Below are 12373 nucleotides of genomic sequence, written 5' to 3' on the forward strand. Positions count from 1 at the left end.
ACGTGTTTATGTCCTTATATATCCTTTTATAACATCCTATGACATAATGTTTATTGGCATTGTAAGTAATAAAAATTTGAGTCCGTAGTGAGCATATTAAATAGATGAATTTTCACGTAGCATAATATTTACCAAGAAAAAGTTCTTTACGAATTAATGGGCAAAAATATACAATATGTAATTATTACCCGGTAAGCATAAAACAATATATAGCGCACAGAAACTTCACTAACGAGTCTCCTCGCAGAAATTTATTATAATTACGTAGGAGAGTTGGAAACGCCTGTTTCTGATGTATAGAACTTCATTTTAGGTCCATTAAAGGATGGCATGGAAACGGAATTGCGAAAGTGTCGTTTTTGTTACCATATTGCACCGGAAACTTTTTCCATTAATATTACGAACCCTTATATTGTACTCTATGCCAATAAATCGACCCTCGTGAACAAATTTAGGGGGATGCCCAAACAATAAATGGGGTGGTGCAAAAGCAAATACAAGTGATCTTTGTGAGTATAGTGCATGATAGCATAACTACAGTTTACAGTATGTTTTCAGGATTGCAATAACAATGAATTATTACTGTAATTTAAGTTCAGTCACCAGCTACACAGTGATGCTGTGTCTGTGAAAAAATATTCGTTTCGATATGTGCATCGTTGATTTGGATATACATATTGTACATTACAACGAAATATCAAAAAACATATTTGTCGTACGAATCAACAGAATTTATCAAAGAATATCATCAATTTTCGATTATATTAAAATATACATCTGTTATTTACGTTTCATTAGATTCTTGTATAATAAATTTTATCTGAAGATAAATTATATCAATAAGTACGTATGTATCTATTCCCCTCTTTTAATTTTATTAGTCAATTATACCAATTAATATGAGGTGTTGCATAATCATCGGTATTTTTTCTTTCCGCGTAATATTATACATAATTTATCTCACATTTATCCATGCGATTAATTTTACCATATTCGAAATGCACATGCAATCTAGAGTTTTCAAATATGAATCTTGGCTTCTGAATAAATTTTTAACTTCCTGTTTCAACTTCTCCTAGTGAATTTCGATGATACAGAATCATATTCTAATTCGAATATGTATATATATTTCCCTCCATAAGTATTAAGATATTTACGAAAAATTAGGTAAGTAAAAGATCATCGAACCTTTTGCAGTATCATGTAAATTTTGTAAATAAGCTTCCATTTCTTGGTCAAAGGCTAAACTAAACTGCTAGTAGCTAATAATGATAGTAACAGTATTACAAGTATTACATTCACTGTTGTAGATTCAGTATTACAGTCACTATTTACAGATCTTTTATTAATCGGCAGACAAAAGAAAAATATGATAAATAGTATATAGAAGTACAAAATAATAAGTATGAAATATCAAATTATCCAGGGAAATATCATGGAATATCAAATTATACATTGCTTTTAATTAAATTGTACGTAAATAAGGAAATACTGATATAAACATATGAAAAGTTGGACGTAAGGGAAAAGAGATAAATTTATGTTTGTAATGAATGTTTGTCGTGTAGAGAGAAATTGTAACGTTAAAACCGATCGTCGAAAATAACACGGGGAGAACGACGAACGGTATACTATACTGTTACTGGTACTTAAAACATTCACGGCATACACGTGTAATTACAACTACTAACTGTATGTAACTAATACTAAAAATGACTTCTCGTAATAGTTACGATGAAATACATATAAAATTGATGAAATATAATTCTCTGTCATGTGTAGAATTATTATCAATGTATATGATACATTACATTATATTTTATATCGTGAAATTTAGCGTCGATAGATGCTTTCCGATATTTGTTAAATGGAAAAAGTATGCGTGTTTTAAGGTCAGAATAATTGAACAATATTTACATTGTATATTCTTTGTAAAACGATTCGCTCTCTTGCGTTTCGATTTAATCGAGCGAAAGGGTATCGAATGATAGTATTTTGAAGTCACTGCCAATCATGTATCTTGTTGATTGATTTGGGATACACTTAATGACAATGTTTTTTGGATACCTTTCAATTGAAAGCGATTAATCAACCACTGAATTCTAACATTTGGCAACAAGTTTAGACAACGGTTAATTGATAATTATACATATACCTATTGATACAACATAGAGAATCTTCCACGTCTCTAGCAGAAATTGAATTCGATGTAAATTAAATCCTTGAGTAGAAATATTTAAGATATTATAATTCCAATTCACCAAATATAATCTCTACATGGCAGTTATAATCACAATTTGCTTGACAAATACTAACCGTCATTATTCATTTATGAATGTACAAGACTATATTGTTGGTATATGGAACATCTACAGAACATGCCACTGCATCAGTTTGCATTATAATAAAACCGTATTTACAGCTACCTACGAGGTACCAAATATTTCGAAGGATATCGTAATACCGACGGCTCTGATATTGAGTCGATATTAGTCAGCATTAAACAAAACGTGACAAATATAATACAGAGTAACATCGTTGTGCGAATCGAAGGGACGAACGAAACGAGGGGTAAAGTACAGTAGGGAATCCATGGTGATAATTAATTCCATGTCGCTGACATATGGTGCTCACGGGAATGCTATTTCGAATTACCATACGTAAGCTATATTGTTCAGAGCAGCGGATGGCTGCGAGCTGTCGCTACCAGACAGCGCGTTTAATTGACTGAGTTAATTTGAACTAAACAATGATTAAAACTGAGACTGGACTCGGCGGTTTGTTGCGCGTGATACCTATGCAGAATGATTCATCATTCTCCATCATAGCGTTTCCCAATTTTTCCCAAGTCGCGAGATCTTCTTTTATATCAGTTAAACATCCAAATCACCTGCTACTTTTCCTTCGCATTTGCGTAACAAGGCATTTCGCTTCTTTCCATTTATCAAAAAATAATGTTACGCCGCCTTCCTATTCTATTTTTACGATGTAACGAAGGAAATCGCGTTTATTGCAATTACTGAACGCTCTTATTTTCATTTATGTTTGCCAACCGAAAAGAATTGGTGTGAACGTCAACGTTGAAAGTATCATTGTGTTAACATGTGTTACACGATTTATTATATCTATTAACAATACACGGAACAAATAAAAAGGGCAAGATCATTTTGAGATGTCGAGATTCTATAAAAAACTAATGTACAACAGAAATGGAATATTTGTCCGATTAAACTTGCAAATCAACAATATAGCCTGAATTAAACTCATTTACGTATTAACGATTGCTGGTTATGTTTAATGTGTCGAAATGTACCTATGTAGAGATTTATACATAGGTGTTTTGAAATGGAAATATAGTAACAAATAAAGAATTAAAATTTAAAATTGATGCTCGTTAACTTTGATTACCGACATTTTTGGAAAGAAATATACCAGAAATTCAAGTGATCTATTACATGATCTACTACTGTTCCCAAACAAGAATCATTCAATTCCAGGAAAATAAAAAAATCTTTTTATAATTCCTGATAAACGGATACTATATTTTAGTTTCTTAGCCTCGAAATTTGCATACTTTTTCTCAGAAACAAGTATCTAAAAAACTATTTGAATAAATATTTATTTTACGAACTTGCTTTCTTCGATAAAAAAAATGTGTCAAAATTTAATCTATTTAAGTTGCTTCAAAGCCAGGTAATATATGGTGTTAAAGATATTAAAAAATCGTTATCAATTAGTGAAAACTATAACAACATTTATATGTAAAGTACGTTGTTATATAGATAAATTACGTAAATGCATTGACAATGCGTTATGCAAATGGTTAACGAGTTTGACTTGTTTAATAAATAGCAACAATTGATTACTATATGATCAATACGTGAACATCAACAATAATGATTAGCATTTTGCAACAACCCTTAGTTAATCCTATTTGTATTTACTAATGTTATCGTCATTTAACTATAACTCTCCAAATATACAAGTAAATCGATATAAACACGAGATTATTGAAAAATACATACAAGTACTATAAATTTAGAAAAGAGTATATTCAGACGGATTTTCGTACGAAAAATCATTCTTCCATTTTTAAAACAAGCTGTTTTAAAAGAATTTATTCTCCAAACTAGTCATACTCAACCTACGGTCAGTAAAGCTTTTATATAGGACCCATACATTCAAGTTCATTGTCAGGTACTTTTCTAAGTAGTGAGAAAAAGGAAAGAGAAAGAAACACATGTAAAGAAAACGAAGGAACAAAGAAAAGAAGTTATGCAATATATAATGATAGATTTAGGATATCAATTTATATCAATAGATGCTACATTTCTATCATCTGACTGCAGAATGTACACATATTGTGAATATGTGAAAACCAGTTTAAGAATTATTAAAACTTTCTCACTTTTTCCAAGAGATGGGATCATTAGCGATCTATAATTTCTTTCAGACTTTTGTACCTCATAATGACTAGAATAGGTTGCAATAATAAAAAAATTTGATCCTGAATTTCAAGGTCAAGATCATTTTCAGAATCAAGGTTTTCAAAAGGTTCAGACTCAAGCAGCTATCCTCTTTACGCTTACCTTTTTGAACCTTGTATATATATCCTAATTAATAAACAATAAATTTAATAATTACCTATTTAATTTCTTTCACCTCTAATAACTGGGGATGGTTTTCACTTATGCCTAATATGATTCTATCGAGATATTTGAAAAGAGCTCAAGTGTGCAATGATCTCTTGGTAACCTCTTAAAACTCGGTTCACTCGTAATGATTTAAAATTTAAGACAATAATGTAATAATCAATATAATTAAGTTCAAATAATATACACATTTCTAACTTAATATATCGTTCAGATACACTACTACCACTATTATCTCTAGTCATCGTCTTGAACAATTGTTCAAGTTAGTTAGTTGCACATATAGCCTAGTTATGAATAAACACATTGCAATAAAAACAATTGTGCTAGGATTACAAAATAATTCAGCTAAAAATTTAAAGATTAAGTAAAGCGATTTTCGTAATTTCGTTACTACTATATTAAATTATGATAAATGTCTTCTCAAACTTTTAAAAATTTCATACAACAAAAAATAGTTATCGAATCAATCATTTATTTGAGTATCATTAATGAGCATGTATAAAATTTTAATTAATTCATAAAGTGTATATAAAAATGATGCTTAGTTAATTTTACGTCTGATCTTAATAATGTTATTTTATTGCATTTATTTTAATATCAAGTGCAGTACAAAAAATTGGTATAGAAATATGTAGTTCCATATATGAATATGATAAGATATCAGCTTACGGATTTATTAGTAAAGACGTATTACAATATTTAAAAAATATTTATATTTAAAGATTCTCTTATAGAATAAATTCATTATCACAGCAATAATCTATATTCGTTACGAGATTTTCTTATTGTAATAAGAACGCATTATTATTGCTGAAATTCTCATAATCGTTAGTTTGTAAAAAGAAACATTTTTGGTATTTGAGAATTTTTTCAAATCCCGTAATTTTTTCAAAAACATAGCATATATAAAAGTTATAACTTAAGGTCATATAAATTATTCATTAACTAATACTTTTCTGTATAGAAATTACACAATAAGAATTTCTATTCCTATATTTACATATTATTATAATGTTGTCGATGTAACAGCACTCACACCATGTACTAATACTATGGGTGGTAAATCTGCTGTTAATTCTGTTAACAGTTGGAGATACTGACGATATAAAGTATTTTCATCCCATGTATTTGATATTGGAGGTGCAGGTAAATATATAAATATTGTAGCAGTTTGTGAAGAATGTTGTCTAATTAATTGATTCACACTGTAAAATAAAATGAATATAATAAAAGAACAGTACAAAATTGTTAAATATCAGACATTAAATAAAATATGTATGTAGACAAGATACCTCAAAATATAAGCACGTGAAACATTACTTAAGATATCGTTACTTTCAGTACTCGATTCATATTGACTTTCCACTGCCGAATCAATGAGAGAATGGCCCTTTAACCCACTTATTTGCGTACCCCAATTAGGAATTTGTTTAATAGATGCTGATATTCTCAACATATTTAATAATTTTCTTATACGAAGTTCGTTAGAAACTCGAGGAAATTCGCTAATCGAATTATGTGAATCTGAGACGCTCAAACTTGCATTATTATCTGAAACTTCACAATGAAATACCCTGAGATGTAGATTTTTCCATATAGGTACCATATTAATAATACATGCAAGTTGCAACATAAATAATGATGTTGTATCAAATGGATCTTGATCTGTTGGTTGGAAAAAATTCACAGGCCATACATCTATATATTTTAAAGAAGAATTCCTAAAATACAACAATATTAAAAAATTATATAACGATATAAATTAATCATATATTAATGAAAAATTAATCATGTGCTTACTTAGTTATTTGTAATTTGTTTAATGTATGAAAATTTCGACATAAACACAAATTTTTTTTCATCTTTAACACATCTGAACACATTCCTACATATTGTATTGGATCCAGATTTTTTTCTGCATTTGTCTGTCTTAAAGGAAACGCAGTACTGTTTGATAAGGTTGAAACGTTCTCAAATATATCAGTCGCATACTGTGAATTCTTGAAGAAATCTATCGATGCTTCTTCGTCATAAAAACCAAGAACAATTGTATTTGGTTTCATAGCTCCCATTCCCGATATCCTAATTAAGTGATGTAATCCCTCGCGTACAGTTTTCGTAACTGTTAGTTCGACAAATGCCTTTACTTTCATATGATCAACTAAACTTAGCCAATGTGGATACTCTTCTATAGTGGGATCGATATTCTGGCCCAAAAATTCTCCAACTTTTATGTGTCCTATTACGTACAGTCCTCCTTTTTTCAAGTCATTTACAAAATCTATAAGTGGACACGCTGATCGTGGAGATGCTACCATTAGCAGTATTTGTGGTCGCCAAAATTTTACATGATCTTTACGTGAATCTAACATTAATAAGTACTTTCGAACTTGATGAAATATCAGTGCTTGAGATATGCTTCCCCAAGGAGCATTTTTACTTGGCGAAAATAAATGCAACACAATGATTAAAATTAGGCAAAGTATTATACTGCTGGAAGCATAAATACTATTTATAACAAACATCATTATTAATGTACCGAGAAGACCAATTGTAGCCGTATGCCATGTAAAATAATTAAACGTTGGTCTGTAAAAGATATACAAGCATTATAATTACTTTGTATACTTAAAAGTATTCAGAATTAGGTAAATTCAAAATAAAAGATACCTAAAATTTGGAGCACTTGCAAGTTCAAGACCAAGACAGGCTAAATTAGTAGCCAAATAGCTTAACAAGAACAACACTGAATTAAGCTGAGCAATGATATTCAAAGAACCTATTAGTAAAATTATTTGAACTAAAGTCCATGAAGTTAAAACTGCAGCAATTGGATTTCCTTTCCATGTTCCTTGTATTATAAAATTTAAACCAGAACCTATAAATATAAAACACGCAAAATGTAGACAAAATAAATAAATATAAAAGAAAGTTATAAAAACTTTATATTTTGATCACTCACCAAATACATTATCTTTTGCTAGAGCTTCCAAAACTCTACTTGACCCTATCAAATTACTTAAACCAGCGCTAAATGTTGCTGTTAATATACCAACTGCCACGAATGGTGGCCAAATATTAATTGGCATCATATACATAAAATCATTTTGCAATAAAAATTGACTTGTACTTGCAGCTGTAAGAATAGATAGAAGAATATAACATATAAATGTAAATAATACTGCTGACAAAGTTCCACGTGGAATGTTTCTCCCTGGATTTTTCAATTCACCTATATATAAATAATTATTATATATTAAAACTTTAAACATGAATAAAAATAAAAACTATTTTGATTAATAATCTTTTTAAATACCACTCATATTAGCACCAGCCATTATACCAGTAACGCCACTGAATAATACACCAAAAACACTTGCAAAATCAGTCATTGTTCCTTTACTTGAATAATCTGCACTATAATTTGAGTAAAGATTCCTTATAAGAGTGGATGACAGCAATCCTGTATAAGTGCCATTAACATGTTCTGTTGCATTTTGAACCAGCATATTCGCATTTGGAATTGGTATCTGTAATAAGAGACAAATCACGTTTCTGATCATTTTTGTGCTCTCCATAACATTACCTCCATATATCCCTTGGCCAAAAAACTTATAAAGACACTTATTAGACAGACACATACAACAGCCAAAATTGCAACACTAGTTTTTGCAAACATTGCAGCTCCTATTAGACATACTACTAAATTGGCAGTATTTAATATAGAACAATATAAAAATCTCCACCATCCACCATCTGGTATCAGTGCACTTTTACCAACTAAATAACCAGATGGTCCAAAACTTTCTATCAAACCTTCTGCACATCCAGAAATACAAAGAGCACTCGAGACAATATTAGCCATAAAAAATAATGTACCAATAGAACCACCAAATTCTGGTCCAAGTGTACGACTAATCATAACTGTACAATAATTAGTAGGAAAAACTTGTATAAAATATATTTAAAGTTCTAGAATATTTTATAATTTTCATTGCAAACTTGCTTCCAAAAGAAAATATATGTATGATAAAAATTTTATATATTATAATTTTTTGATATTTAAGTATATTTTGATATATAATAATTCTAAAGATCAATAATTTGATATTAAAAACAACGATTAAATATATGTCATTATCTAACATATTCAATATATATATATATATTAAAAACATAAGGTAGTAACTGATATCTTATCTTTAAATAACAGATGGATTTTATGTGTAACAGATTATTAATTGTTGAAAATAACAAAATTCAAATAAGGATACAATAAGCACCACCTCCTTCAACTGCTCCATTTGTTGAAATTGCACATACAGATGCTACAGTAAATAACAAAATTCCATATGCAATTATGAATTGTATCAAAGTAACAAGTAATCCAGCATTGCCTACGATATATCCTACAATGTAAAGTATATTTACATGATGATGTATATTTAGTTTCATCATTGAAATTATACAAACTCAACACAATATCTTGAATTACTTCTGTAAAATTCATACCCATGCGTATAAAAATTAAGGCACTGAACATCGATAATGTAACAGGACTGAATACACCAGCGAATGTTCCCAAAGTCCGGCTACTATCTGCACTCAAAGTACCAAATTCTACATATCCATCTCCTTCTGCCTGTTGTACTCGTCCAAATTTAAAGAAATTGCTTAATCTATATAGAACACTTCTTCCATGGATTAGAGGAGCTTTTTCACTACTGATCTTGACATGTACAGGTTCATTGTTTGTAGAACCTACTTCTGAAGCCATCATTTTTCTAATTTCCTAAATCAATAATTTGCAAAAGAACATATATAATAATAATCTTCATAATACTTTAATTATCACATTCACTTTAGGAATTGATTAATAATAAAAAATATATAGATTCGTAATAAATATATATCTATATATAGATAATATAAATATATAGATTCATTTATTTCATTAAAACTTTCAACAGTAAACTTGACTATGTAGAAGCTATTGTGATATAATAAAAACAGTCTAAATATCAAATTTTATTTAACGATTTACCTTGATATTATATTAATCCACTTAGTTCTTCTATGTACATAACAATGTATAAAATTATTGTTACATGCAATAAAGCTAGAAACTTATGATGTCATGTATTGAAATGTCAAATCGTAACTGTACAAATTGTAACAATTCGAGATTATTAAGCTCATGTCAAAATGTACTAATTACAACTGTTTTCTTATCTATTGAAACTACCTTTTAAGATTAAAAAATTATCATGTTTTTTATTCTTTTTCTCCTTTTTGTTTTTCTTTTTTAATATTATACAAATTCCCTATCTACTCATAAAATTTCTTAATTCACGCTTGGTATTACTGATAGTACAACCAGGCACAACTCCCTGATATAATTTACCCTCTGCTACAACCACTAATATTTTAATATGATTTTATAATCACAAAACAGGAACATTTAACAAAAATATGTCAAATAAGTGCTGAAAATTATTCAAACTATATAAGCTCTTTGTATCTAAGTAATGCAAATATTATTTTTTAAATATATTTATATAAATATATAACAATAACAAAACAACAATACCCGGAAATTTTGTTAATAAATTAATAAATATAAACAATAATTAATCATTTAATTAATAATTAAACTGAATAAATTTGTCTTAATACATGTAACGCTTATAATAATATATTATATATGTAAATTAAGATCCTATATTAACGTATCTAGGTAGACATATGTTTATAGCTGATTATAGTAATCCACTGCATCATCTCTCAATTATCATTGACATTATTTAAACGAATAATTAAAAAAAAAAAACATTTGAATAAGTATTATTAGGTATCATATAGAACACTAAAATGGTCATATACATGAGAAACTTAGTTTCACCGTTATCACGATCAATTGTTACAAATTTTATGTCGTTTCGTAAAATGACTGCTACTGTTAAAACAGATTCTGTAAAATCTTTATTTTATAAAGAATATGGAGAACCTGTAGATGTTTTACACGTTACAACACAATCTATTAATCAACCAGAAAATAATCAGGTAATTCAGTTAAAATGATTAACTTTTTTTTTAATGCATTCTAATAAAAAGTTATTTATTGTTAATAAAGGTTTCTGTCAAATGGTTGTTAGCTCCTGTTAATCCAGCAGACATAAATACAATACAGGGTAAATATCCTAGTAAACCACCTTTACCAGCTATTCCAGGGAATGAAGGAGTTGGTGAAATAATAGCTATTGGATCTAATGTAAAATATTTAAATATTGGAGATAGAGTTATACCAAATGGCACGCATTTAGGAACATGGAGAACGCATGCAAATTATACTGTGGAAGAACTTCTGAAGGTATATAATGTGATTTCAGGTAATAAGGTTTGTATATATTAGGTTGTCCCAAAATTCTTTTTTGTTTTATAAGGAAATAATAGATGCACAACATTTTTTGTTTTATATTCATCATATATAATTTAATAAAATAATATAAAACAAAAAATGTTACGCATCTATTATTTTCTTATAAAACAAAAGGAACTTTGGAACAACCTAATATTTATCACAATAGCTCAAAATTTGATACATGTTAAAATCTTAGGTTCCAAAAGAAGTTGGCGTTGTAGAAGCTAGTATGTTAAATGTAAATCCATGTACTGCGTACAGAATGCTTAAAGATTTTGTGGAATTAAAACCTGGTGATACTGTAATTCAAAATGGTGGGAATTCAGCTGTTGGACAGATGATTATACAACTATGTAAAATATGGAATTACAAATCTGTTAGTGTTATAAGAGACAGACCTAATATAGAGGAATTAAAGGTATAAAAACAGTTAAAAAATTGAAGTTTTAGTTCCATTGATTAATAAAACCTGTGTAGAATTACTTGACGAGCTTGGGTGCAGATGAAATTCTTACTGAAGATGAAATAAGGAAAACTCAGATTTTTAAAAGTAAAAAGTTACCTTCACCAAAATTAGCTCTTAATTGTATATGTGGGCAAAATGCATTAGAAGTTCTAAGACATTTAGCACATGGAGGTATTATGGTAACTTATGGTGGTATGTCCAGAGAACCTTTAACAGTTCCAACGTCTGCACTTATTTTTAAGGTATATTAATTAAAATTTGTAAAGTAATGTACAGTATAATTAAGTAAGTAATGTTTGTTAATAATCTCAAAAATTAAATAGGATATAACATTAAAAGGATTTTGGATGACAGCATGGACAAAGGTAAATATGAATTCCAAAGAGCGTGAAAAGATGTTTAGTGAATTAGGAGCATTATTCAAGGATAAGAGATTGAAAGCTCCACCACATAAGTTAGTTCCATTTTGTCAGTATCAAGAAGCTGTTATTAATGCACTCCATACTGATGGTCGAACTGGAGTGAAATATATTTTGGATATGACTAAGCTATAAAGTAAATTCTCTTTTAGATTATAACTTAGTTTTGAGAACATTGCATTTCTTCTATCTTTAGTACTTTTTATATGAACTAAAAATAATTATATTTATTATTGTGCAAGAGACATTAATTTAATGTTTACGTAATACATATTTTGTAGTGCACTTTTAAATAAAATTTTAATGCAGAGTAATGTTAATTATAATTCATAATATAAAATGTTTATAAAAGTACGATTTTTTATATATTACACAAACTGAAATATTGCTATTCTATGTAAAAAGATGTATT

The 12373-nt window shown here is 28.6% G+C and overlaps 2 protein-coding genes and 1 long non-coding RNA gene across 4 annotated transcripts; 2 read left to right on the plus strand and 1 right to left on the minus strand.

Moving 5' to 3' along the window:
* Nucleotides 1–29: 29 nt before the first annotated feature.
* LOC126923354 (uncharacterized) lies at nucleotides 30–831 on the plus strand. Its single transcript, XR_007713126.1, has 2 exons — nucleotides 30–509; nucleotides 595–831. It is a non-coding gene; the product is annotated as an uncharacterized LOC126923354 (long non-coding RNA).
* Nucleotides 832–5204: 4373 nt separating this feature from the next.
* LOC126923332 (solute carrier family 12 member 9) lies at nucleotides 5205–9978 on the minus strand. The gene is made up of 10 exons (XM_050736692.1): nucleotides 9700–9978; nucleotides 9168–9447; nucleotides 8930–9064; nucleotides 8242–8579; nucleotides 7972–8185; nucleotides 7618–7887; nucleotides 7326–7533; nucleotides 6456–7244; nucleotides 5948–6376; nucleotides 5205–5860 (listed from the first exon to the last, which is right to left on the minus strand). The coding sequence occupies exons 2-10, from the start codon at nucleotides 9433–9435 to the stop codon at nucleotides 5662–5664; spliced, it is 2850 nt and encodes a 949-aa protein (XP_050592649.1). The 5' UTR covers nucleotides 9436–9447; nucleotides 9700–9978; the 3' UTR covers nucleotides 5205–5661.
* A 123-nt stretch (nucleotides 9979–10101) lies between these two features.
* LOC126923345 (enoyl-[acyl-carrier-protein] reductase, mitochondrial) lies at nucleotides 10102–12275 on the plus strand. Of its 2 annotated transcripts, none has more exons than XM_050736712.1 (5): nucleotides 10102–10718; nucleotides 10789–11025; nucleotides 11273–11494; nucleotides 11554–11784; nucleotides 11866–12275. In XM_050736712.1, the coding sequence occupies exons 1-5, from the start codon at nucleotides 10527–10529 to the stop codon at nucleotides 12094–12096; spliced, it is 1113 nt and encodes a 370-aa protein (XP_050592669.1). In that variant the 5' UTR covers nucleotides 10102–10526; the 3' UTR covers nucleotides 12097–12275. The 2 variants fall into 2 exon arrangements, with proteins under 2 accessions (XP_050592669.1, XP_050592670.1); XM_050736713.1 differs by having other exon boundaries at nucleotides 10534–10718; nucleotides 10770–11025.
* The last annotated feature ends 98 nt before the right edge of the window (nucleotides 12276–12373 follow it).

This window comes from Bombus affinis, chromosome 13 (genome assembly GCF_024516045.1).
Source record: "Bombus affinis isolate iyBomAffi1 chromosome 13, iyBomAffi1.2, whole genome shotgun sequence".
Lineage (NCBI taxonomy): Eukaryota > Metazoa > Arthropoda > Insecta > Hymenoptera > Apidae > Bombus > Bombus affinis.